The following is a 27,236-nucleotide window of genomic DNA, read 5'->3' on the forward strand; positions in this document are numbered from 1 at the left end:
AATAAAAAAAAAAAAAATACTAATCTAATGCCAGAGTACATTTGTAGTGCTTTGTGTGTAGCTATGACTGTGATAGGAGCTCTCACCTTAGCAGGGAGCTGGGTCAGAAGTGGTCAGAGGTAAGTGAATGTGTGAGGTTGGGGAAAGTCTATATACTGATTGATCAGCCTGGAATTAGTCCTTGCAGGTAAGTCTAGCACCAGTGCATAAAGATGATTGTTTTGGGAAGAAGCTGCTGTGAAGACAGCAGGCGTTCAAACGGTACAGCACAACAGCTAGTCAGCACCAGCTGTATAATGGCCAGATTTGGAAGTAATGTTTTAAAATGGACTTTTATGTGTGATATGACATATATGATATAGTAGCTTTGCTGCAAATAAAAAAAAGCTACCTAAGAGACATATAACTAAACATGTACATTCAGCATACAAACTGAAGTACAAAAACCACATATTGGTGTTTTGCTGGAGTTTGTAAATGTTAAAGTTTTCATTTAGAAATTTGTTTTTGCCTAGCCTCTTTTATCCCATTTATAGGATTTTTTTGGGAGAAATCCTTTGTTTTTTAAGCCAGGAAGATACCATATTTTCACCATTAGGGAACTTTTCAATAATATATTTAGCTTTCCTTGGCACACTTTTTTTTTTTTTTTTTTTTTTTTTTTTTTTTTTTTTTTTTGGACAGGCAGAGTGGACAGTGAGAGAGAGAGAGAGAGAGAGAGAGAAAGGTCTTCCTTCCGTTGGTTCACTCCCCAAATGGCCTCTGCGGCCGGCGCACCGCGCTGATCCAAAGCCAGGAGCCAGGTGCTTCCTCCTGGTCTCCCATGCAGGTGCAGGGCCCAAGCACTTGGGCCATCCTCCACTGCCTTCCTGGGCCACAGCAGAGAGCTGGACTGGAAGAGGAGCAACTGGGACTAGAACTGGTGCCCATATGGGATGCCGGCGCCGCAGGCGGAGGATTAACCAAGTGAGCCACGGCACCAGCCCCCATCCTTTAGTCCCTCTCCTTTCTAAACTCTCTTGACAGGCATTTCATGAAGGTGGCTCTTTGGAGTCTGATTGCGCAGCAGTCTGAATTTGACATGTTTTAGATTTGGGGAATCCAGCAGAGATGCCCACGTCCCACTGTCTATGCTTGATGTCCAGCTCTGGTTCCTCACTGGTTTTCTGTTGATGCAGATCCTGGGAGTCAGCAGGTGATGACTCAAGGAGTTGAGCTCTTGCCACCATCTACTTGGGAGACCTGGATTGTTCTCAGCTCCTGGCTCTGGCCCCTGCCCCACCCAACCAGGCCCCAGGTCTTGTGGGCTTTTGGGGAGTGAGCCATTAGATGGGAACTTTGTCTGTCTCTCTCTCTCTTTTTTTTTTTTTTTTTTTACTGTCAAATAAGTTAAAGGAAAATTAAGGGGTAGATAGTATACTGGTATTTGCATGCCCTATTGGTTTAAAGAAATTTTTAAAATTTATTTATTTGAGAGACAGACCAAGAACTTCTTTTACTTGTTTCACTCCCTAAATGCATGCGATGGCCAGGGCTGGATTGGGTTGAAGCCAGAAGCTGGGAACTCAGTCATGGTCTCCTGTGCAGGTGGCAGGGACCCAATTACTTGGGCCAGCACCTTGCTTCCTCCCAGGATATGCGTTAGCAAGAATCTGGAAGTAGGAGCTGCAGGGGAACCAGGCACGCTGTTGTAGCACACAGCCTCTTAACTGCCAGGCTAACTACCCACCCCATGGTTTTTTTTGAAGAGTTTAAATGCAACAATTAAATATCAACCTTGCCCTTCCCCTCCCCCACCCATTCCTAAAGAAGCAATTAGCCTTTGGAATATTTGTCAGAATGCATTTCAGTTAATACGGAAAATTTCTCTCCTCTGAAAGAGACATTAATGAACAACTGTTTGCCTCAAGCCTACCTTTTGTGTTGTGAATTTTAAATGAGGTTTTAAGTTCTTGTCAACTTGTTTTGATAACTTCCAGCACCTATCTGTTTCAATTACAGTTTCTCCAATACTTAAAGAAATTTTGTATTTTTATAAAAGCAATCTTTTTTTTATGAAACATGAAAATTAATAGGGATAGTTTTATGGAAAAGGTGTTTCTTATAAAACATGAAAACTTGATCATTGGCCTTGGTAGCATAATCAGTATTATTAAGGATTGGAATTTTATAGATGATTTTTGTGCTAGGCAGTAGAAGGTATAATTGGTAAGTGCTAATCTGAGAAAACTGGCAGCCTTTACGGTGTTGTGTCCAAGCTTGCTGCAGTGGTAATCCAATGATAGGTGAAGGATGAGGAATCCTTTCTCATATAGAGATGTAACCAAAAATCCTTATATATTTAATAAGGCCCTTCTAGTTTTCAGAGGATTTTTTTTACACATATAATGTTAGTATAGGTGGGCATTAAAATCCATAACAGCAGATGTGGTTAAGTTCTAATACTTGTATATGTGTATCCTGCTAAGCTCCAGAATAACAGGTAAGTAGACTGTTGTTCTGCCAGTTAGGGTTTTGGTTCTGTATTTTCCTAATAAATAAGCACAATTTAGGTGTTTTTTTTTTTCCCCTTAATGTCTGTTTAACTTTCTGCACTGAATTGTTTTTGTACATTTTACTCATGTGCAGTACATCTCTGGAAATAACTAGGGATTTATTCATTTTCTGGGAATCCTTATTTTAAAAGCTGTTGGATAGTTTAGTTTTCTACATAACTTAGGCTTTTTCTAAATAACATATTCTTTTTTAAAAAATACCTATTTTATTTGAAAGAGTTATACAGAGAGAGAAGGAGAGGCAGAGAAAGGGAGGGAGGGAGGGGGAGGGGAAGGGAGCGGGGTCTTCCATCTGCTGGTTCACTCCCCAATTGGCCACAATGCCTGGAGCTGCGCTGATCAGGAGCCAGGAGCCTCCCCTGGTCCCCCACGTGGGTACAGGGGCCCAAGGACTTCGGCCATCCTCTACTGCTTTCCCAGGCCATAGCAGAGAGCTGGATTGGAGGTAGAGCATCCAGGACTCAAACTTGTGCTCCTATGGGATGCCAGTGCTGCAGGCCAGGGCTTTAGCCCACTGCACCATGACGCCAGCCCCAAATAACATATTCTTGTTCTTTGTGCCACCATCATCAAATGCTGAGCATGTTCTTGCAGAGGGGTAAGCAGGGGTATGGAAGAATTCATAACTGATAATCTGCCTTTTGGCCTTGAGTTCTTTTTTTAAAAACTCCGATGTATTAATTGTATAACACATGTGTCTGTAGTCCAGGAATCTTTAGAATCTAACATAAAGCTTTTATATATTATTTTTAAAAGGATGATATACAAGTCTGTAGCCAGGTTTCATCACTTAAATTTTTCTGTATTTGAGAAGCAGAGAGACAGAGACAGAAACAGGTAGACAGAGATCTTACATCCACACATAGCTGCCTACAACCGTCAGGGCTGGGCCAGGCCAAAGCCAGGAGTCCAGAACCTCCATCAGGATCTCTCTGTGGGTGGCAGGAACCCAAATACTTAAGCTGTCACCTGCTGCTTCCCAGGGTGCTCATCTGCAGGAAGCTGGAATTGGGAGCAGAGCTGAGGTTCCAGCCAGGTGCTAAGATATGGGCTGCAGGTGTCCCAGGAGGTGTTTCCACCTCTGCTGGCCAGATGCCCGCTCTGTAAAGCTTTTTTTTTTTTTTTTTTTTTTAAAGATTTATTTATTTACTTGAAAGTCAGAGTTACACAGAGAGAGTAGAGGCAGAGAGAGAGAGGTCTTCCATCCGATGGTTCACTCCCCAATTGGCCACAATGGCTGGAGCTGCGCCGATCCAAAGCCAGGAGCCAGGAGCTTCTTCTAGGTCTCCCATGTGGGTGCAAGGGGCCAAGGACTTGGGCCATCTTCTGCTGCTTTCTCGGGCCATAGCAGAGAGCTAGACAGGAAGTGGAGCAGCCGGTTCTTGAACCAGCACCCATTTGGGATACTGGCACTTCAGACCAGGGCGTTAACCCTGCACCACAGTGCCGGCCCCTGTAAAGCTTTTAAAGGGATTAATATAAGAGCACAGAGCAGCCAGACTCCCAAACATCCTGCTGTATCATCTCTGTCTCCAAAGGTGAAGACCTTGAGGAATAAGAGTGGGAGTGTAGTGAATGCTTGGACAGAAGGCAGCCTCCCAGGGGCTCAGATGTCAGTCACAGCTGGCCCTTAGCTGTCTTCTTCAGGCTTCCAGCGTGAGAGCCTCTTTCTCCCCTGGGCAAAGACTTTGTTTTTGTGCTTTATTGCTGATTCTAAGGTTATCACACGGATTCTTTCTTAGTCTTTTGCTGTTCTCTTAGCCCCATCTTACTCCATTCCACTAAAGAATTAATAAGAAATGCCCTTTACTTAAGAAATATATAAATAAAGTGTACTGTGTAACTCTACTAGGAGAGGTTAAAAGGATACCTGGTAAGGGGAGTAAAAAAGGCATCTCCATTCCTTATGGGTTGGGAATAATCTTTGAAACAGTAAGCATCATTCTAGTAAGAGGCTTGTTAAAGGAATAATAGCTATTATTCTTTTTTAAAATAAAAATTTATTTATTTATCTGGAAGGTAGAGTTACTGAGAGGGAGGGAGAGGGAAAGAAAGAGACCTTCCATCCATTGGTTCATTCCCCAAATGGCAGTAACAGCCTGGACTGGGTTGGGAGAAGTCAGGAGCTTCTTTCAGGTCTGCCAGGGCCCAGGTGCTTGAGTCTTCCACTGCTCTCCCAGGTGCATTAGCAGGAAGCTGGATTGGAAGTGGGGCCGCTGGGACTAGGACTGGTGCTCATGTGGGATGCCGGCTTAACAGGCGATGGCTTTACATGCTGCGCCACAACACCGGCTCCAGCTAGTACTCTTGAGGGTTTACTGTACTGTGAGCCTGCACAAGTATTAATTAATGGAATAATTGGGGTAGCTTTATGAGATAATTTCTGTTGTTAACATTTCCATATTACAGATGATGACAGTGAGGCTTAAATTGGTTTCCTAATTCCCCAAGGGCCCACACAGCAAGCAGTCTGAGTCCTTGGAATAATTAGATCTTTTTTTTTTTAACAAAAATATTTTTTAAAAGATTTACTTATTTAAAAGAGTGATGAGGACAGAGAGCAAGAGATCTGTGCACTGGTTCACTCCCCAAATGGCCATAGTGGCAAGGGCTGTGCCAGGCTGAAGCCAGGAACCTGGAACTCCATCCAGGTCTCCCATAGGGGTACAGGGACCCAAGTACTTGGGGCATCTCCTGCTTCCCCAGGCACATTAGCAGGGAGCTGGATCAGAAGTAAACTCAAACCCAGCCCATGCTGGGTGCCGGTATTACAGACTGCAGCTTAACCCACGGGCAATAACGCCAGCCCTGACAATTAAGTAGTTTTCTTGGCCCCATCAGGACTTTTGAGTCTGTCTGGTTTGTGATCAGTTCGTCAGTCTAGATCTAAGAACCTCCAACACGTTTGGTGGCCTTTATTTCAAGTTTCTGCTTTTTTTCTGCCTAGAGCTGAGCCTTCCCAGGAATGTCAGGGTCCCTGTTGGGTCTCTCTTAGCCCTCTGAATCATTCAGGACCCTGTCCACAGGCTTCCTGTGGCCTAGTGTAAATTTGACCCCCTGTGGGAGAATTTGGGACCTGTCCACCAGATATCAAAATCAGCATCTGGGGCTGGCGCTGTGGCACAGTGGGTTAAAGCGCCGGTCTGCAGTGCCGACATCCCATATGAGCACCAGTTCGAGTCCCTGCTGCTCCACTTCCAATCCAGCTCTCTGCTATGGCCTGGGAAAGCGGTAGAGGATGACTCAAGTCCTTGGGCACCTGGACCTGTGTGGGAGACCTAGAGAAAGCTCCTGGCTCCTGGCTTCAGATCAGCTCAGCTCCAGCCGTTGCGGCCAACTGGGGAGTGAACCAGCGGATGGAAGACCTCTCTCTCTCTCTGCCTCTACTCTCTCTGTGTAACTCTGACTTTCAAGTAAATAAATCTAAAAAAAAAAAAAAAAAAATTCAGTGTCTGATCCAATCTTAATCATGGTAACTGGAGAGGTTACTTCATGTGGGCTTGGTGTCCATGTCCTTGGTCACCCACTTGGAAGTAGCACTCCCTGGCCACCTTCCTTGTGCAGCTGTATGCCATTCAACAGAATCTGTTCCTTATTTTACCTGTGCTGAGGTATGAGATGTGCGAGGGCAAGGTTTTCCCATGTGTTCAGTGTGTATCCACTAGCTGAGGAAGGACTCCAGGGCAGTTCATAGTCCCACCACTGTTGGTTCTCGGAGCTCCTCTCGTAAAGCAGGCGGTAGTAGCTGTTACGATCATGGTTTTTGGCCCTCCTCGCAGCCGGACATGTTCATGTTGGGATTTTAACTGAAGAAATGCAGGAAGGGGTATGGCATCTCCAGGTCTGGTCCAGCAGAGCCTCCCATGAGCAACCTGTCTGCATTGCGTGACCTGAGGAGCCTGTGTTGAATGAGGCGAGTCTCTTGGTTTCCTGCAGAGTTGCTCACTCATCAGGAACAACTATTTGGGCTTTAGCTAAGTGAGAAATAAAGATCTATTAAACTGTTGAAATTTAGAACTTACCTGTTACAGCATAGCAATAACTTAATTAAGATAAACTAATAAATGCCAAGTTATTTCCTTCCTCATTCTGTTGTATATCCTATTGGTATCTTCTCTTTTTTTGTCATTGGCTGTTTAAAAAAAGATTATTTGGGGCCGGTGCCATGGCATAGTAGGTTAATCCTTTGCCTGTAGTGCAGGCATCCCCTATGGGTGCCGGTTCAAGTCCTGGTCACTCCACTTCTGATCCAGCTCTCTGCTATGGCCTGGGAAAGCAGTAGAAGATGGCCCAAGTCCTTGGGCCCCTGCACCCGCATGGGAGACATGGAAGAAGCTCCTGGCTCCGGGCTTTGGATTGGCTCCGCTCTGGTCGTTGCAGCCACCTGGGCAGTGAACCGACGGAAGGAAGACCTTTCCCTCTCTCTCTCCCTCTCACTGTCTGTAACTCTACCTCTCAAATAAATAAAATATTTTTAAAAAGATTATTTATTCAAAAAGCAGAGTTATAGAGAGAGGATAGACAGACATAGGTCTGCTTTCCTAGGCACACTAACAGGAAGCTGGATTGAAAGTGGAGCTGCTAGGACTCTAACCGGTGTCCACATGGAATGCTGGCATTGCGTATGGTGGCTTAACCTGCTATGCTACGATGCTGGCACTTCTGTAGGTCACAAAAATAAGAGCAGGATTCGGATCAGTTAGTTCATAAGAACTGATTTCAGTGAATAACTATCGAGTTCTGGCCACCACAAGAGGCACTGTAACCCTAAAATCAATGATAAAATAAGCAAAGATAGTAAGACAGTTGATTATGAATAGGAAGAAATGAAATGGAAGGAAATGATGGAGAAGTGAATTAAATTTCCAAATGCTAAGCCTCTGTTTAGTTGGTTGTTTCTTCCTCACTGCAGGCTGGCACTAAGGTGAGAATGCAGACAGCTGCTCCACACACGGCAGCACACTTCGGCAGTTTGTTCCTCACGATCCTGTTAGGATGGTGAGCTGATTGTCATTGGCTAAAATCTCAGTGATGGAGTAAGATAGAAAAAAAATGCCACAGTCTTAGTGTTTGGCTATATAAGACCTGCATTTCTCCCCCAGTGTGTCTTTTGGGTTTGAAGCTTTATTTATTTATTTTTATTTTAAAGATGTTTGGCTATATAAGACCTGCATTTCTCCCCCAGTGTGTCTTTTGGGTTTGAAGCTTTATTTATTTATTTTTATTTTAAAGATGTATTTATTTATTTGAAAGTCAGAGTTACACAGAGAGAGAAAGAGAGGCAGAGTCAGAGAGAGACAGAGAGGTCTTCCATCCTCTGGTTCACTCCCCAGTTGGCTGCAATGGCTGGAGCTATGCCAATCTGAAGCCAGGAGCAAGGAGCTTCCTCTAGGTCTTCCACGCGGATCTAGGGGCCCAAGGACTTGGGTCATCTGCTGCTGCTTTCCCAGGCCATAGCAGAGATCTGGATTGGAGGTGGAGCAGCCAGGGCTTGACCCGGTGCCCACATGGGATGTCGGCACTGCAGGCAGAGGCTTTACCCACTATACCTCAGTGCCAGCCCCTTATTTTCAGCTTATTTGAGAGGCAGAGGGAAAGTGAGGGAGGAAGAGTTGAGAAATCCTCCCATCTACAGATGTCCACAGTGGCCAGGAACAGGCCACTCAGGTCTACCACATGGGTGGCAGGGATCTAGGCACCTGAGTCTCCTCTGCCCCCCTCCCAGGGTCTGCATTAGCACAAAGCTGGCATTAGGAACCGGAGTCAGGTGTTCAGCCTGAGTACTCCAAGACGGGAGGTGGGCACCTGTCGTTATTTGTACTGTGTCTTTGCAGAACTCTGCATATGCTTGTCCTGAGTTTGTGAATATAAGGAGTAGATGACATCTTCAAAGTCTGGTGAGCCAACAGATACTAATTTAGCATTGGCTTTGTTCCATGAAACTCATACTGAAGTGTCAAGGCTTTATATACAGGGATGAGTCACTAAATTAGCACATGGGAACTTGAACTTGTCAACATGACATAACAGTTAACATTAACTCAGGGTGTACCTCATAGCTAGCTCCGTGTTAAGTGCTCTCCGTGGATCATTTTACTTAATCCTCACAGCGGTCCTGTGAGTTAGATGAGGTAGGTACAAAGTGTGGTCTCCCTTTTACAAATGACGCAGTTGGCGCAGATTCATTTGTCATGGGTCACACAGTCAACTTCAGGTTTTAAGAAGTTCACGTGAATAACGTCCCTCGCTCAGCAGTAGAGATAGTGTTCTCACGTGCTTTTCGTGGATCTACCTAAATCCTTAGTGGTGGTTGTAGACCACCCCATACCCATTTTATGAATGTGTAGGTTGTCTCCGGTTTCTCACTGTTACATATAACATTGTGGCAAGCCGCATCATTTATGCTGCCTTCCCTATTTATGGGTTTTTTAAAAGATTTATTTTTATTTATGTATTTGAAAGGAATAATGAAAGGGAGAGGAGGAGAGACAGAGATCTTTAACCTGCTGGTTTACTCCACAAATGCTTGCATTAGGCAGGCCTAGGCCAAGCCAAAGCTAGAGGCTTAGAATTCCATTTGATTTTCCCACGAGAGTGGCAGGCACCCATCATCTTCTGCCTCCCAGATACGTTATCAGGGAGCTGGATTGGAACAAAGCAGCCAGGACTTGAGACTGGACTCTGGTGTGGGATGTGGACCTTGTAAGCAGCAGCCTAGCATGCTGTACCACAGTACCTGCCCCATGTGTGTGTGCTGTGTGAAACACCTGAGACCAGGCCTGCCCCACATGTGTGTGCTGTGTGAAACATTTGGAACCAGTTCCCCATTCCAGCCGTTCTTCCACCTTCCTGGCCAACACTAGGTATTTTCAGTTATAAAAATTTTTATCAATCTGAAAGGTGAATAGAATATTATATAGTTAAAAAATTTTTTTGCCTCATAAGGTTGAACACATTTTATAATATTGCCTCTGATTTTTAAATGTGGCTTTATTACGTATTTTCCCCATTCTTTTTCTTTGATTTCTCTTGCTGAATTACAGGAGACTGTACATGGAAATTAACCCAATCTTTAAAAGTTTTTTGAAAAATTTGAGAGGCATAGAGACAGAGACAAACAGAAAGGAAGAGAGACAGAGGTCCTCTATGCACTTGTTCCCCAGATGTCCACTGCCGCTGGTGCTGAAGCCAGGATTTGAGAACTCAGTCCCCATCCCTGAGGTGCGTTTTTGGTACCCAGTGACTTGCGCCATCACCGTTGCCTATCAGGATCTGCAGGAGTCAGGAGCCAGAGCCTGTGTGGAATATGAGTGTCTAAACCGCTGGGATGAACACCCACTCCCTCATTCATTCATTCATTCTCTCTCTCTCTCTCTCTCTCTTTAGGATTTATTTATTTATTTGAAAGGCAGAATTACAGAGAGGCAGAGAGAGAGGTCTTCCATCTGATGGTTCGCTCCCCAGTTGGGTGCAACAGCCGGAGCTGTGCCGATCTGAAGCAAGGAGCTTCTTCCGAGTCTTCCACGTGGGTGCAGGGGCTCAAGCTCTTGGGCCATCTTCCACTGGTTTCCCAGGTTATAGCAGAGAGCTGGATCCGAAGAGGAGCAGTGGGGACTGGAACTGGCGTCCATATGGGATGCAGGCACTGCAGGCGGAGGTGGCTTTACCCACTATGCCACAGTGCCGGCCTCAAGATGCTGATGCCCTTTCAAGGCATGCATTAGAAGTTAAGGCAACTTTGTCTGTGGTTGCTGTGGTTTGCAGACAGATGTGTCCCTGGAGCCTCCATGTGTTGGGATTTACTCCCCACCGTGAGGTACTAAGAGAATGGGAACTTAATCCACCTGTGGCTGTTCAGCAGTCCGCCTTGGTGAAGTGAGGGGATTAGATGAGGTCATTAGGGTGAAGCCTGCATGATTGAATCCTGGAGGCGTAAAAGCAATGAGAGACGCAGACACAGCTTCCTGCTTCCTACCTTGTCCAGCTCTGTGCATCCAGGCTCTGCCAACAGGGAGGCCATCTTCGGATGTGGCCCCTGGACCTTGCACCTGCGGAACCATGGACCATAGTCAGCTGCTTTTTTTTTTTTTAGATTTAAAAGTGTTTATTAGAATCTAGGACCTCCAGCTGGAGTGGCATGGAGGAGGCCTTCCAAGAGAGGAAAGAACCCAAAAAGCCTGTTGCATTCAGGTTTTTAAGTACAATTTCAAAAGACCAGGTTGCGGGGTGGGGGGGGTGGGGGGGGGACTTGACAATCAGGTTGGCATTCAGTTACCAGGCGGGGACAAAAACCATCAAAAGACCTCATTTACAATCCTCCATCCTGTCTGGCCTGCTAAGGGTGGGAGAGCTAACTTGTTTTCACAATAAGCTGTGAGCTCAGGAAGAGCTCCCTTGCTATTCTCATGGCAAATTTGGAGATTCTCTGTTCTGGCTAAAGATGTTTTGGGGAATGAAGCAACTATTTTATACCCCAAATTCCGTTGGAATCCTCTGACTACCTGTTAACCCATCTGACTCCTCACATCCCCCCCTTAACATGAATGGACCCTAACATCTGTTGGGGGGACTGGACGATGATCACCCTGCTGCTTTATGCTGAAAGGGGGCGTCTTTGGGAAGGGGGTTGCGACAGGGTTCTGGCAGGAGGTGGCTTCTCCAGGGCGAGGCAATGCCGGATCTCGGAAACTGCTGCCATCGAGAGTTCATGTGTGTGGCCACCTAGAATTTTACTTTTTTGAGTCTGGAGAAAACGAATCTAACAAGCAGTTTAAACTCATAGGATATAAAACCAAGGATAGAGTCATTATTGGAGGCCCTAAGAAAAGTGTCTAAGTCATGAGCAAGAGTTTCCATTGCAGCTGCTGGCACTGTGGCACAGTGGGCTGAGCCTGCGCCTGTGGCACAGTGGGCATCCCGTATGGGCACCGGCTCCTCTCCCTGATGCTCCTCTTCTGATCCAGCTCTCTGCTATAACCTGGGAAACCAGTGGAAGATGGCCCAAGAGCTTGAGCCCCTACTACCCGTGTGGGAGACTCGGAAGAAGCTCCTGGCTTCGCATTGGCCCAGCTCCTGCAGTTGCAGCCATTTGGGGAGTGAACCAGCAGATGGAAGACCTCTCCCTCCTCCCCCCCCTCCCCTGCCTCTCTCTGTAACTCTACCTTTCAAACAAATAAATTTAAAAAATAAAAAGACCCTGCCTTGGGCATTTCATTGCAGTCAGAGCGGAGGGTTGTTGATGAGCAGCACTTGGATCCTTGTGAGAGGGCAGAGCTGCTTGTTCGCGCACAGGCTGCCACCCTCAACGCCGCCCTTTGAGGCCTTTCCCACTCTTACAGTTTTCTGTGCTGTCACCCTTCTCTTTCCGTTACGCACAGACATAGTGTCTTAAGATTGTTTTATGTGTATGAAAGGCAGAAAAAAACATCCATTCTGCAACATGGATGAACTCAAAACATGCTAAGTGAAAGATACCAGACATAAAAGATCACAAGTTTTGTTGATTGCATTTATGTGAAAAATTCAGGGAAGGGGAAACCTCTGGAGGCAGCAAGCAGATCAGTGGTGGGCTGGGCCTGGGCTGGGACTGCCGCAGAGCAAGAGGCTTCTTTTCAAGGCTGTGGGAATATCCTAAAACCGGATTATCATGGTGGGGACACAACTCTAAATTCACTGACATTTGGTCAGTTGTAAATGTAAAATGGGAAATTTTGGTGTGGGATTTATACTCTAATAAAGCTGTTTTCTAAAAAGAGCAAACGGGCTCAGAGCTTACCCGAAGGATTTCTCTGGAAATGCGGGCTGGTAAAGGTGATACACTTGGTTCTATGGAATGTTCCAGATGAATGACATGGAAAACTAGATAGAGTGGTGTCCCTTTCCCTGACCCTTACTCATGGAGCAAGACAGCCCTGCCTCCCCTGGAAATCACGAGGAATTGCACTTTCTGTGGCTGGAAGTGGTAGTGCTAGGTCCAGGGAGGTGGTCCACAGGGGGTGGGGTTTGCTGTGATCTTTAGATGTCTTAGAGTGCTCTCACTCACTCTGTCCACACACACACTTGCCACTTAGGGGATGGTTGATTTCTGTCTCTGATCCCATCTACTCTGCAGAGTGGTTTTATATTCCCTCTCAGCCCACTCAAGTGCGTCTCATGCACCAGCAGACACTTGGGCTTCAGGCTGCTCATGCGGGTTTGTTTGTTTTTTCAGCATTTGCACTTGGATCCTTGGCTGCCCATTGAACAGACGCTCAAATCCTGCAAGTCGTCATCTTTCAGGTGGTTGCAGAACCGTGAGGCCTTTGCGTGGTACAGGGAGGAGACAGCCGGTGTGCTGAGGAGATGAACGGGGAGCAGCAGCTTGATGCAGGTACTGGTTTCCCTGAGCAGAGGACGGAATCATGCAGCTCACCTGTGTTCGGCTGTCTCATTGGCCTCTCCCCCACTAACCAGGGGGCTCGTGAACAGCATCTCCTGCACTTGGCAGAGAACCTGATCTTAGGGACTGTTGGTTGATAAGTGTTTGCTGAAAAATATAAGCAACTTTTATTTTTTTTAAAAATAGTGCTTTGATGCTTATTTTCTGTTTTGCAATAATTATGGGGGGGGCCAGCGCTGTGGCATAGCAGGTTAATGCCCTGGCCTGAAGCATCGGCATCCCATATGGGTATGGTTTCGAGACCTAGCTGCCCCATTTCCAATCCAGCTCTCTGCTATGGCCTGGGAAAGCAGTGGAAGATGGCCCAAGTCCGTGGGCCCCTGCACCCACGTGGGAGACCCAGAAGAAGCTCCTGGCTCTTGGCTTCAGATCCGCAAGTCCCGACCATTACAGCCAATTGGGGAGTGAACCAGCAGATGGAAGACTCTGACGCTCTCCTCCTCTCTCCCTTTCCCCCTCTTCCCCTCTCTCCTTCCCTCTCTCTCTCTCCTTCTCTCCCTCTCTCCCCCTCCCCCTCCTGCCCTCCCCTCTCTGTGTAACTCTTTCAAATAAATAAATAAATCTTTTTTATTGAAAAAATAATTATGGATTCACAGAAGGTTACAAAACTATTACTGACAGGTCCCATATTCCTTTCACCCAGTTTCTCCCATTAATTAAATCCCATTTAACTATAATACAGACTGTGATACAAAATTCAGGAAATTGCTGTTGTTATAAAGTGTGTGGAGCTGCATGTCGTTTTGTCCCATGCGTGTCTGTAACCACCTCCTCAGGTGAGATGGAAGGCCAGTCGGTGAGCACAGAGAGCTCCCACACCTGTCCCTCCTCCCCAGCTTCCTTGACTCCAGGCAACTATTAATCTGCTCTGTGTCTCTGTAATTTTGTCACTTGGAGAATGTTTATAAATAGACTCACATGGTGTATGACTTGGAAAATGCTGCCCTTGAGATCCATCGGAGCTTGTGTATGTGGGTAGCTGACTTTTTTTTTTTTAAGATTTATTTTATTTATTTGAAAGAGTTGCAAAGAGAGTTCTTCCATCCACTTGTTCACTCCCCAAATGGCCATAGCTGAACCAATCTGAAGCCAGGAGCTTAATCTGGGTCTCCCATGTAGGTGTAGGGGCCTAAAACTTAGGCCCTCTTCCACTGCTTTCCCAGGCGTGTTAGCAAGGAGCTGGACCAGACGTGTAACAGCCAAGACTCAAACTGGCTCGAACTCATATGGGATGTGGGTGCTGCAGGCCAGGGCTTTAACCCACTGCAGGACAGCACTGGCCCCAGTAGTTAATAATGACTAGGTGCTGGTCCCTGGATATCCTGTAGTTCACCTAGCCAGTCATCGGTTGTGGTATACTTTGGTGGGTTCTAGATTTGGGCTGTTACAAATAAGCTGCTACAGGGGCCGGTGCTGTGGCGTAGCAGGCAAAGCTGCTGCCTGCAGTGCTGGCATCCCATATGGGCACTGGTTCAACACCTGGCTGCTCCACTTGTGATCCAGCTCTCTGTTATGGCCTGGGAAAGCAGTAGAAGGTCTCCCCTGCACTCATGTGGGAGACCCTGAAGAAGCTCCAGGCTCCTGGCTTCAGATCAGCCCAGCCTCGGCCATTGCAGCCATCTGGGCAGTGAACCAGTGAATGGAAGACCCCTCTCCCCTCCCCTCCCCTCCCCTCCCCTCCCCTCCCCTCCCCTCCCCTCCCCTCCCCTCCCCTCCCCTCCCCTCCCCTTTCCTCTCCTCTCTCCTCTCCTCCCCCCTCCCCTCCTCTCCTCCCCCTCCCTCTCCCGTGTAACTCTGCCTTTCAAATAAAAATAAACCTTTTTTAAAAAAATTATTAAAAGCCCCAGATAAGTTGCTGCAGGCAGTCATAGGTGTGCTGCTGTTTTTCTGGGATCGATGCTCAGGAGTACAGTTGCCAGATCACAGCTTTCGTCAGGGAGCTGCTGAAACTGCGCTCCGCAGTGGCCGTGTGGGGTTGCTGTGATTTCACCTAAGCTGTTCTGGTGGGGGGGCAGTGACCGCTGAGCGTAAGGGCCAGTGGCTCTGAACATCTTCACATGTGTTTTGCTGGCGTCTCTGTGTCATCTTTGATGAGCTGTCTGTTCATGTCTCTGACTCATTGTTAATAAGTTTTTTTAATCACTGAAGATTGTTTTCCACTGTTGAGGTCTTGTTTTTTAAAACAAATTTATTTAAGTATTTTTTAAAGATATTTATTTATTTGAGAGGCAGAGGCAGAGAGAAAGAGAGAGGTCTTCCATCCACTGGTTCATTCCCCAGATGTCCACAACAGCAGGAGCTGGGCCGATCTGAAGCCAGGAGCCAGGAGCTTCTTCTGGGTCTCCCACAAGGGTGCCAGGGCCCAAGCACTTGGGTCATCTTTCACTGTTTCCCCAGGCCATAGCAGAGAGCTGGATCAGAAGTAGAGCAGCCGGAACTAGAACTGGCACCCACATGGGATGCCGGCACCGAAGGTGGCAGCTTTACCTGCTATGCCACGGCACTGGCCCCCTGAAATATGGTTTTTTCAAAGTATAATTCACGTACCATGAAACTCACCCTTCTAGAAGTCATACTTCAGTGGTTTTCAGGATATTCAGGAAGCTCTGGAACCGTTCCTGCTATCTAATTTCACAGCATTTTCATCTCGCCCCAAAATAAACCATTAGCAGCTGTTTCCTGTTCTGCTGAGCTCTGGCAGTCGTTAATGTACTTTCTGTCTCAATGGATTCACCTGTTTGTGTTCTCGTTTGATTAATTTTAGTATGACTAATGTGTTTTTTTCTGCCTGCCACCATCATTATATTGGAGGTAAGTTTCTTATAATAGGATAATGTGGTCATATTTAATATACCTGATCTAAATACTGATGTTAGGGCTCATGTCTATTCTTTTCTGTTTTTCCTTTTTTGTTTTTCTGTCTTTTTGCCTTCTTTAATGAGAGATTTGCTTATTTACTTTTTTTAGAATTCCATTTTGATTAGTCTGTTTTTGAGAGTATCCCTTTTCATAGCTTACTCTGGTTGCTCCAGGTATGAAAACATTATTTTTATATATATTACACTATATTTATTATATATTACTATAATTTTATTTGAAAGGTAGAGTTATAGAGAGAAAGAGAGACCACTTCCATCCGCTGGTTCACTCCCCAAATGGCCAGAACAGCCAGCGTGGGGCTAGACTGAAGCCAAGAGCCAAAAACCTCTTTTGGATCTCCCATGTTGGTGCCTGAGGACTTGAGCCATCTTCCTCTGCTTTCCCAGGCACATTAGCAGAGAGCTTGATTTGAAATGGAGCAGCCAGGACTTAAACCATTAGCCATATGGGATGCTGGTGTCGCAGGCTGCAACTTTACGTGCCACGCCATACCACCAGCCCCTATAACTGTCTCACGTAGTTCCTCTGTATACTTTGAGAAACACATTAGTTCACAGTAAAGTGTCAAACATAATTTAGAACACAAAAGAGAAGGAAAATGTGCCATAAAATCCACATTTTCACTCGGTTATCTTTTATTCTTTACTGAGTTTCCAAGATTTCTCCTTTAATTTCTGGTTAGAGAATTTCCTTTACCGTTTTTTGGGGTGGGTCTGTTGGTGACAGATTTTCCTACTTTGCTGTCGTGTGAGAATGCGTTGATTTCCTCACTCATGATGGAAGGGTGTAGAATTCTATCAAGAGCTCTTTCCACACCTGAGAGGTGTCGCGCTGCCCCCTTCTGGCTTCCATGGGAGACCTGTGGCTGGGCCTCTCCCAGGCTGTCCTGAGGCCTCGGCACCCCTGTTTAGGTGAGATGTCGTTTCTCTTGTTGCTTTTCCTTTGTCTTTAGGTTTCAGACATTTGACTTCTGTGAACTCCCTTAGGTTTGTTCTGTTGGGGGTTTCCCAGCTCCTTGACATTATCGGCGTCCGCCTTCCGCCAGACGTGGCAAGTTTTTAGGCGCTGTTTCTGCAGACTCTTTCCCAGCCCCACCCTCGTTCGCTTCTGGAACTTCCTTGGAACAGTCGTCAGCTATCCTGGGATTGCCCCTGTCTCTCAGGCTCTGCCTTTGCTCCCTTTGCTCCTGAGGGTCCAGGTTGAGTGTTCTCTGTTGTTCTGTCTTCAGTATTACTCAGGCTTTCCACCATGACTTCATTCTGCTAGTGAGCTTAACCCCAGAGTTTTGCTTTTCAATTTGGTTACTGCATATTCAATTCTAAGATTCCCTTTTTGAGGTGGAAACACAGGGAAGAGAAGTGCTCCAGCTTACAGTGCCATACTCCACCATTGTAACCACGGCTCAGTAGCTTGTCTTTGCACAGGTGCCTCTTAGTTCTGTGCCTCTGGTTAATTTATTTTTAAATTTTATTTATTGAATTTTTTGTTTGAAAGGCAGAGTTACAGAGAGAGGAAGAGACACAGATCTTTCATCCACTGGTTCACTCCCCAAAATGGCTGCAACTGCAGGGGCTGGGCCAGGAGCTTCTTCTAGGTCTCCCACATGGGTGCAGGAGCCCAAGTACTTGGGCCATGCTCTGCTGCTTTCCCAGGCCATAGCAGTGAGCTGGATCAGAAGTGGGGCAGCCGGGTCTCGAACTGGTGCCCATATGGGATGCTGGCACTACAGGCGGCAGCTTTACCCGCTGCGCCACAGCACCGGCTCCCATAGTATTATATTTTAATGTGACTTAAAGAAACCATAGTTTTCTTTGTGTTTTTCCATGAATAGTTAGGCTCATTTGTTTTCATTCATTCATGTGCAATCTTTGGAATTTTTTCTTTCGATTTAATTATGTTCCTGGATTGTTTCAGGTATCAGCCTACCTCAAAATTAAATTATGTGGCAAGAGGGCCACTGTCAGCCTGGTCCTATTAGTGCTTTTTCTCCTCTGTTTATATAATGAGTTGTATTACTTTTTAACTAATTCTTCCTGTTCATTTTTTTAAATAAAAAAATGTGTGTGTGTGTGTATGTACATATGTAGAGTCATATCTCTTCTGTCTTATACTATAATAGAGTTAGAAAAAAACCCAAAAAACCCCAGCCTGCTCTGCACTGTGTCTTCACCTACTTTGGAGCTCCTTGCACGGCAGTCAGTGTGCAGAGCTCACATTGCTTTCCAGAGCTGTGCAGTCCTGGATGTGTGTGCTATATTTATCTAGACAGTTCAGCGTTGATAGACATGTGGATTATTTCCAGTCTTGGTGTTACAAATAGTGCTGCAATGAATAGCTTTGTACATATGTCTGTTTGCAGTTTTGCCAGCATATCTGTGTGAAAGATTCCTAGAAGTGGGATTGCTGGATAAAAGGATAAATACATATGTAATTTTGCTAGATGTTGCCAAATTTTCTCCCATAGGGATTGTGTCATATGCTTTACCTGCTTAACTACGGCCTCACTGTACAGTTTATTGTCAAACTGGGGAATTTTTTCCTCTAATATCTTAGTGTAGTTTTTGTTTTAATTTTACTTGAGAGAGAGAGAGAGAGAGAGAGAACATGTGCGAGAGAAAGAGCTCTCCTCCCTCTGCTAGTTCACTCCCCAAATGCCTGAAACAACTTGGGGTGGGTGCTGAAGCCCGAAGCTGGGAACTCAGTCCAGGTCTCCTGTGTTGGTTGCAGTTTACCAACTGGGTGGTCCTTCACCTGCTTCTTCCCCCAGGGTCTGTGCTTGCAGGAAACTGGAATTCCGAAGCTGAGGCCCTCTAGGAGCTGGAACTCAAATCCAGGCACCCACGATGTGGACATCTGAACCATTAGCTTAAGTGCTGGTGTTGCTTTAGTTTACATTTCTCTCTCTTTTTTAAGATTTTATTATTTGAGAGGTAGAGTTACAGACATAGGGAGAGACAGAAAGGTCTTCAGCCTGCTGGTTCACTCCCCAAATGGCCGTAACAGCCAGAGCTAGGCAGATCCAAAGCCAGGAGCCAGGAGCTTCTTCCAGGTCTCCCACATGGGTGCAGGGATTCAGATACTTGGGCCATCTTCCACTGCTTTCCCGGGCCATAGCAGAGAGCTGGATTGGAAGAGCTGGGACTCGAACTGGCACCCATATGGGATGCTGGCACTGCAGGCAGCAGCTTTACCCACTATGCCACAGTGCTGGCCCCCATTCACTGTTTTTAACTGGCTAGTTCAGTGGTATTAAATTCATTCACATTATTTTACAACTGTCAGTGCCTTCAATCACCAGAACTTTTTTTACCTTGTGAGTCTGAAACTCTTAGTGCAATTACATAACATCTGGCTTTTGACTCTTTGTGACTAGCTTTGTTTCACTTAAAGTGTCACTGGGGTCATCTGTGTCGTAACGGTAGTCCACTGTATGGACACACCATGTTTGTTTTTTCCATTCATCTGTCAACAGACACTTGGGTTGCTTCCACCTTTTTTGGGGGTATTGTGAATATTGCTACTGTGACCATTCATGTACAAATCTGTGTTTGGGTTGCTGCTTTTAATTCTGATATATTCAGAAGCCCAGTTACTGGAAGATATGATAACAAAAAAAAACTTTTGGGGGAGGTGGGGACTGGGCTGTGGCACAGCAGGTTAAGCCACCCTGCCTGCAATGCAGGCGTGCAGTCCAGCTCCCTGCTGCTGTGCCCGGGAAAGCAGTGGGAAGATGGTGCAAGTGCTTGGGCTCCTGTTCCCGTGTAGGAGCCCCGGATGAAGCTCCTGGCTTCAGAGTTTCACAGAGAGAGGAGAGGCAGAGTGAGAGAGAGAGCCTTTCAAATAAATGAATAAATCTTTATAAAATTTTTTTTGAGTGGCTGCAGCATTTTGTGTTCTCATCAACAGTGCGCAGGGGTTCTAGCTCCCCCCCTCCTCACCCACACTTGCTGTTTTCTGCTTTACAGACAATAGCTGCATTAACCAGCTTTTCATCACTGCAGTGAAGTACCTGAGACAGCGAACTTTGTGAAGAGCAAATGTTTATTTAGCTCTGATTTTGAGAGGTTCACGTGCAGATTTGGGCAGCCACGTTGATGTGGCCCGATGAGGGCAGTGGGAAGCTGTCACAAAGCACACTGGGGAAGGGTCCCTTGATGAGCCAGGAAGCAGAGAGAGGGGCTGGCGCCCAGCCTCAGACCCCTCACAGCCCCCTCGTGAGAACTGCTGAGGGCATGCGCCCAGTGCTGAGGGCCACTTCCTAAACACCACAGCTGGGTGAAGTTTCCACCCTCTTAGTGCCATGGCACTGTGTCTTTGGGATTTAAGTCTTGCATGAGTTCTGGAGCAAATTGTATTTGAGGCACAGCAGTAGACATTGTAATGTATGTGATTATATTTTGTTCCGGTTGTTTTGGGTAAAGATTTATTTTATTTATTTGAAAGGTTGAGAGAAGGAGAGACAGAGACATCGACTGAGCTCCCATCTTCTGGTTCACTCTCTAAATGGTTGCAACAGCTGGTTCTGAGCCAAGCCAAAGCCAAGAGCCTGGAATCTTGGGCTCCCACATGTGGTGGGTGGCTGGGGTCTGGAGGTGGCTACTTAACCCACTGCACCATCACACCAGCCCCATAGTGGTTTTTGTTTTTATTTATTTACTTGTAAGACAAAGATTATTTATGTGAAAGGCAGAGAGAGAGAGATTTGTCTATTGCTTCACTCCCCCAATGGCTACAGCAGCTGATGCTGGCCCAGCCTGGAACCAAGAGCCCTTTCGAGGTTTTCCGCAGGGATGGCAGTAACTCAAGTGCTTGGACCGTCCTCTGCTGTTTCCCAGACTCATTAGCAGGCAGCCGGACCAGAAGCAGAGTAGCTCGACTTGAACTGGCACTGCAACGTGGGATTCCAGAGTCCAGGCAGCGCCTTAACTCACTGTACCACAAAGTCTATTCTATATGTTTCCTTTTTTAAAAATAAAGAATATAGTTTATTTTTAAAGGTTTCTTTATTTATTTGAAAGAGTTGCAGAGAGGCAGAGAGAGAGAATCTTCCATCCTCATCCACTGGCTCACTTCTCAGTTGGCTGCAGCAATCCGAAGCCAGGAGTTTCTTCTGGGTCTCCCACGTGGATGCAGGGGCCCAATCATTTGGGCCATTCTTTACTGCTTTCCCAAGTCCTAGCAGAGAGCTGGATGGGAAGTAGAGCAGCCAGGTCTTGAACCAGCACCCACGTGGGATGCTGGTACAAGTGGTGGCTTCACCTGCTGCACCTCAGCACCAGCTCCATGATGCAGTTTAAGCCCCATGTGTACTTCCCTTCTGATTCATGTTCTTTTCTCCATCCCCAGTGGTAACATTGAGGTTGAGCTATCTTCTTCCCATCCCTGTTTTTCTACTTATCTGAATATGCATATATTCATAAACATTGTGCTGCAGTTTTGTTTTAAAGGCTAAATTGTTTCTAGCTGTGCTTTTCACTCTACACTTGGCTTTTCTACTTGATGTCTGCTTTTGAAGTTTATGTAAGTCTATACTGCCTCATTCATGCCCCTTGCTGTATAGTAGTATTTCATTGAAGAACTGTGTAATTTATTCTCCTACTGATTGCTTCCAGTCTGTTGCTGTTACAAGCAGTACTGTGGACAGCATCCCCCTGTTTGCCGCGCCACCTTGTGTTTACATGGAGCGAGGGTTTGCCTAGGGTTTAGTCATTCAGTAACTATTTAAGGCTTTCCTACCTAACAGTCGTTGTTCTGGGCAGAAGAATCTCAGTGAGCAGCAACAGCAGAAACCCATCACTGCTCTCCAGGAGCTGACGGGAAGCAGGAGTGTACTAGATTACTGTCTGGGTGTAGCCTGTGGTGTAGGAGGGAAGATGGAAAGACAGATGTCAGCTTATCAAGTGGGATTGGAGTCCACGGAGATGGTGGGAGCAGAGCCCTCATCAGGTGGGCACCGGGGCAAGGCTTTTCTGAAGCAGAGACTTGGGTGAAATGCAACTGTGATCCACAATCTACGGTGCAGGATGCGGGAGCTAAGGGAACAGCCAGGGCCGGGTGGTGAGCAACCCCGAGAGCAGAGAGCCGTGAGGATTAGGTTGGAGACAGAGAGGAAGGGGGAGTAGCTAGGTCAGAGAGTGTAGGGCCTTTGTGATCTCCCAAAGACTTTGTGTGTGGTTTTTTTTTTTTTTTTCTTTTTAAAGATTTATTTATTTATTTGAGAGGTAGAGTCAAGATAGTGAGAGGGAGAGACAGAAAAATGTCCTCTATCTGCTGGTTCACTCCCCAAATGGCTGAAGCTGCGCCGATCTGAAGCCAGGAAAGGAGCTTCTTCCAGGTCTCCCACGTGGGTGCAGGGACACAAGGACTTGGGCCATCTTCTTCTGCTCTCCCAGGCCATAGCAGAGAGCTGGATCGGAAGAGGAGCAGCCAGAACTTGAACTGGCACCCATATGGGATGCTGGCGCCACAGGTGGAGGATTAACCCACTATGCCCCTATGTTTTATTTAAGTGTAATTGAAAGGTGAAAGATATTGTGATTAGGCCTTGGACTTGAGCTTGCCAATCAAGTGAGAAGTGATTAGTTTTATATATATATATTTTTTGAGGCAGTGTCTATAGAGGTGTTTTTTTTTTTTTTTTTTCTGGATTGGATATAAGTTGTGGAAGAAGAGAAAAGCAAGGATAACTTTGCATTTTTTAGATTGAGCTGAAATGTTGACTAGTAGTATCTTGCACAGTTGGAGTGTACTAAGAATGAATCGGGTTGAAAGTTTGAAATGCCAATTAAGTGTCTCATTAATCTTTGGTGTTAGAAACTAAATTATGGTTCCCAGGGGTCACAACAGTTTACACTCCCACTAACTGTGTGTGTGTTTCAGTGACCTTCTCCTCCTGTGCAGATGGCCTGTCCACCTGCTGCTCTGTTTGGATTCATTCAGAGTCAATGCACTAAGGAACTTGCCCTTCAGAAAACACCTTACGCTGGGGCCGGCGCCCTGGTGCACTTGGTTCATCCTCCGCCTGCAGCACCAGCATCCCATATGGGAGCTGGGTTCTAGTCCCAGTTGCTCCTCTTCCAGTCCAGCTCTCTGCTGTGGCCCAGGAAGGCAGTGGAGGATGGCCCAGGTGGTTGGTCCCCTGCACCCCCATGGGAGACCAGGAGGAAGCACCTGGCTCCTGGCTTCAGATCAGTGCAGTGCTGGCCGTGGCGGCCATTTGGGGGGTGAACCAATGGAAGGAAGACCTTTCTGTCTCTCTCTCTCACTGTCTATAACTCCTGTACCTGTCAAATAAATTAAAAAAAAAAAAAAAAAAAAACCACCTTATGCTTTGGTGTTAAGCTAGTTAACTTGCCTGAGATAAATTGTGTAAGGAAGGCTTACCAATTTTATGTTTTCATGCTTTGAGCTTGCTTTAACTGAGATTCACCTGTTTTTGTGTCTTGTTTTGCTCCTAATTCCAGATGGTGGATCTGGTATGGAAGAAGTGGAGTTAAGCTGGGAAGATTACCTAGAAGAGACTGGGTCCACAGCTGTTCCCTATGGCTCCTTTAAACATGTGAGCAAACCCCTTTACTTTACTGGCTGCACCTCTCTCTGGATCACTGTACCAAACATTAGAGAATTCAGCGCTGTTTTAAATTGGGGCACTTGAAAGAATTTAAATGCTTTATCTCTCTCTTCCTCCTGCCTTCACCCCCAATAGAAAATGACATATTCTGAAATCTTTCTGTGTTTACTGAATTTTTGGCTCCTCAAATAGGACTTAGCTTTTTGATCAGTATAAATGTTCGTTTATTTTTTCCAAAAAGCCTCATAAATTAAGTTGTTCATTTTCTTATATTTTTGCTTTCTTGTGTTTTATACTTACTCGTGTCAGCAGCGCTCTGTCCTTCCCCTAGTGTTGAGCAGAGCAGGGCTCTGTCCCATGCTGCGTGTAGTAGCCTGATCTGGGGCCCTGACGGCACAGTTTATTGCTTTCTCAGTGGACAGCATATTTGCCATGGGATGACTTTAGAATATAAGACAATGTCCCAAATTTTACTAGTAATTTTTGTTAGTAATGTAGATTTATATATGTATGTGGGGAACAATCCGGACTAGACTGAGTTACTGGAATTAAGACTTATTCTATGCATCTGCTCTCCCACAATATGGCGCTGGGAGAGAAGAAAACAGCTTCTACACAGGTGCCTCCAGTTCAACCAATAAACTGTAGGACTCGCTCCTGATTGGAGGAGAGCAGCGTACTCGGCGTGTGGGCAGCCGAGTTGGGATTGGTGGAGGAGGACTATAAAGGAGGAGAGAGACGGGATGCACCAGGAACATCTATGGGGAACATCTAAGGGGAACACCTGTGCAGCCCCCGAGAGAGCCGGCCGGCGGTGTGCCGCTCCCCTGCGGAAGTGGGGAATGTGGCCAGGGGGAACTGCCCTTCCACGGAGGTGGAAGGGATAGTAGCCAACCCGGGAAGAACCAGCAGCAAACCCGGGGAGGGCCGAGCAGACGAAAGAACAGCGCAGGGTCCTGTGTCGTTCCTCCACGAAGAGGGGGAGCGACATATGTAGATTTGGGTTTTAACCTGTTTACCCTAAATTCTTTATGACACATGAAATTATTGCTTCTAAAACTAATTATTTCATGTGTGGTCTTTGTTTGCTGGAGCTGCCATAACAAAATGCCACAGGCTAGAGTTGAAAAGTTGGAGGCTGGGATGTGTGGAGGCTCCTGGTGAAGGCTCGCTTCCTGCCTTGCCGATGGCCCCCTTGCCGTGTCCTCGCAAAACAGAGAGGGGGGAGAGAGGTGCTGTCTCTCCCTCTCAGGATGCTAACTGTGGTGGACCAGGGCTCTGCCCTGTGACCTTGTTTAACCCAGTTACCTCTGTTCTAAATGTTTCTGTCTTCCCAAAATGTGTATTTTTTTTTAAAGATTTTATTTATTTATTTAAGAGGTAGAGTTAGAGACAGAGGGAGAGAGAGACAGAGAGGTCTTCCATCTTCTGGTTCACTCTCCAAGTGGCCGCAATGGCCATAGCTGAGCTGGTCCAAAGCCAGGAGCCAGGAGCTTCTTCCAGGTTTCCCACGTGGGTGCAGGGGCCCAAGGACTTGGGCCATTTTCCATTGCTTTCCCAGACCATTAGCTGGAAGCTGGATCAGAAGTGGAGCAGCCAGGATGCAAACTGGTACCCGTGTGGGATCCTGGCACTGCAGGTGGCGGCTTTACCCACTATACCATATCACCAGCCCCCATGACTGACTTTCAACCAGCTACAGGTGTGCCACTTTAAGAAGACAGAGAAAGATAGGTCAAGAAACAAAGCAGTCAACAGAACCAGGCTCCTGTGACGTAGATGTTGGAACCCTTGGGGTTCCACATAATTGCGATTAGTACATTCATAACCCTGGCAGAAGAGTTAGAGAACATGCTGCAACAGAAAGGGGGTATCAGCAGAGATGGAAACAGAAAGAAGGAAACGAAAAACCAGAGGTGGAAAGCAGGGTGATGTGGGTGGTGGGCAGAGGAATGAAGATAAGCATTACAGCAAATCCTTTTCAGGAACTAGGCCACCTAGGAGACAGTGGAGTAAGATGTTCAAAGCAGTCAAAGAAAGAAAGCCCATCAACCCAGAATTCTATCCCCAGCAACAATTTCCATCCAAAAGTGAAGAAGAAATAATTTTTTTCCCAGTAAAGTGAAAAGAAAATTCTGCCACCGCTTTTGGCCTAATGGTTAAGATGCTGTTTAAGACAGCTGTGTCTCAAGTTGGGATGCCTGGGTTCAGTGCCCAGCTCTGGCCCCTGCTGCCAACTTCCTGCTTAGGCAGACCCTAGGGGGCAGTGGTGATGACTTCAGTGACTGGGCCTCTGCCACCCACGGGGGAGACCTGGAGTGAGTCCTGGGTCCTGGCTGTGGCCTCACCCAGGGTGCACTGTGGGTATTTGGGGAGTAGATAAGTAGATAGGAACCCTGTCTCTCTGCCTCTCACATAAACAAACAAACAAACAAAACTTTAGAAAAGTCATTACCAGGAGACCTGCACTACAAGAACATGAAAGAAAGCTCTGGGGCCGGTGCTGTGGTGTAGAGGGTAAAGCCTGCAGTTCTGGCATCTCATGTGGGCACCAGTTCGAGTCCCAGCTACTCCCCTTCTGATCCAGCTCTCTGCTGTGGCCTAGGAAAGCAGTAGAAGATGGCTCAAGTCCTTGGGCCCCTGCTCCCATGTGAGAGACCTGGAGGAAGCTCCTGGCTCCTGGCTTTGGATTGGCCCAGCTCTGGCCATTGTGTCCAGTTGGGGAGTGAACCAGTGGATGGAAGACTTCTCTCTCTCTCTGCATCTCTTCTCTCTCTGTAACTCTTTCAAATGAATAAATCAATCTTTTTTTTTTTTTTTAAAGGAAGCTCTTAAGGCCAAAGGAATTTGGTGTAAGTTAGGAAGTTAGATCTACATAAAGAAATAAAAAGTTAAAAAAAAAAAAGTTATGGGAAACAGTGAAGATGTAAGTAGGTAGAAAATTCAACTTTTCTTAATTTCAGTATCCCTAGAAGTATGTTGGAAGCAAAAATAATGGAAATACATCGTGTGCTTACAACTATAATAACACAAAGAGTGGGAAGAGAATTGGTTCTGAGAACTTTATATAGCACGTGAAGTGGCCGCATATCTGTAGATAGACTGCGTTTAAGGAAGTGCACATTGAAACCCCTTAGTGATCACTAAGTCTTTGAAAAGCTCGCTTTGGTAAGATACCTGTGAAGTTGACCATCCTCGTGCCTTCTGAGTTGTAGCAGTGGCACTCAGCAGGCGTGGGCAGAGTGTTCGTCCTTGCTCACAGGAACTGGGCCGTTAAGTAACAGCTTCCCCGTGCCTCCAGCCCCCAGCAGCCCCTGCGCCACGTTCTGTACCCCTGGCTAAGCCGGCTTACGCAGACCCGCCCTCTGCCGTCTGCGGCCAGCACATTGCCGCAGGGAGCTGTGCTGCATTCTGAAACTGACTTCTGTAGTTGCCCTTGCGTTTGCAGCATCCATGTAGGACTGGTCCGAGTCCCTCGTCACTCACAGTGCCCTGACTTCCTCAGGCTCGTGTACACACGAGGTCTTGCAGGATCGCTGACCCCTCAGTTTTCATCTGAGGACACTTTCTGAGAGAGGAAACCGGCCTAGCGCCCGTGGTCACCCAAGGGCGGCCAGGGGGAGCTGGGTAGTGAGGAGAGCTGGGGTCCGCTAACAGGCGTCTCTGCAGCTTCTTCCCCCACTTTCCCTTCCCAGGCGCCACGGGTTCCCTGCTGATGGATCTGCAAGTCGCTCTTGGAATCAGTGTGCTGGGGGCTATTGGAGTGGTGACCGTCTAGGTAGCCGTGTACTTG

General features: G+C 46.6%; 1 protein-coding gene across 5 annotated transcripts in view; it reads left to right on the forward strand.

Annotated features, from left to right (window-relative positions):
- Positions 1-27,236, forward strand: part of SFMBT1 (Scm like with four mbt domains 1) — a 159,340-nt gene that overhangs the window by 91,851 nt on the left and 40,253 nt on the right. For 4 of the 5 annotated variants that reach the window (XM_051851534.2, XM_051851533.2, XM_008260804.4 and 1 more), the window contains exons 2-3: positions 12,766-12,924; positions 23,337-23,431. In XM_051851534.2, the coding sequence (XP_051707494.1) occupies positions 12,897-12,924; positions 23,337-23,431 (123 nt within the window). In that variant the 5' untranslated portion in view covers positions 12,766-12,896. Of the gene's footprint in view, positions 1-7,764; positions 9,777-12,765; positions 12,925-23,336; positions 23,432-27,236 lie in introns of those variants that run through there. The other variant, XM_002713386.5, reaches the window with a different exon arrangement.

This window comes from Oryctolagus cuniculus, chromosome 10 (assembly GCF_964237555.1).
Source record: "Oryctolagus cuniculus chromosome 10, mOryCun1.1, whole genome shotgun sequence".
NCBI classification, from domain to species: Eukaryota; Metazoa; Chordata; class Mammalia; order Lagomorpha; family Leporidae; genus Oryctolagus; species Oryctolagus cuniculus.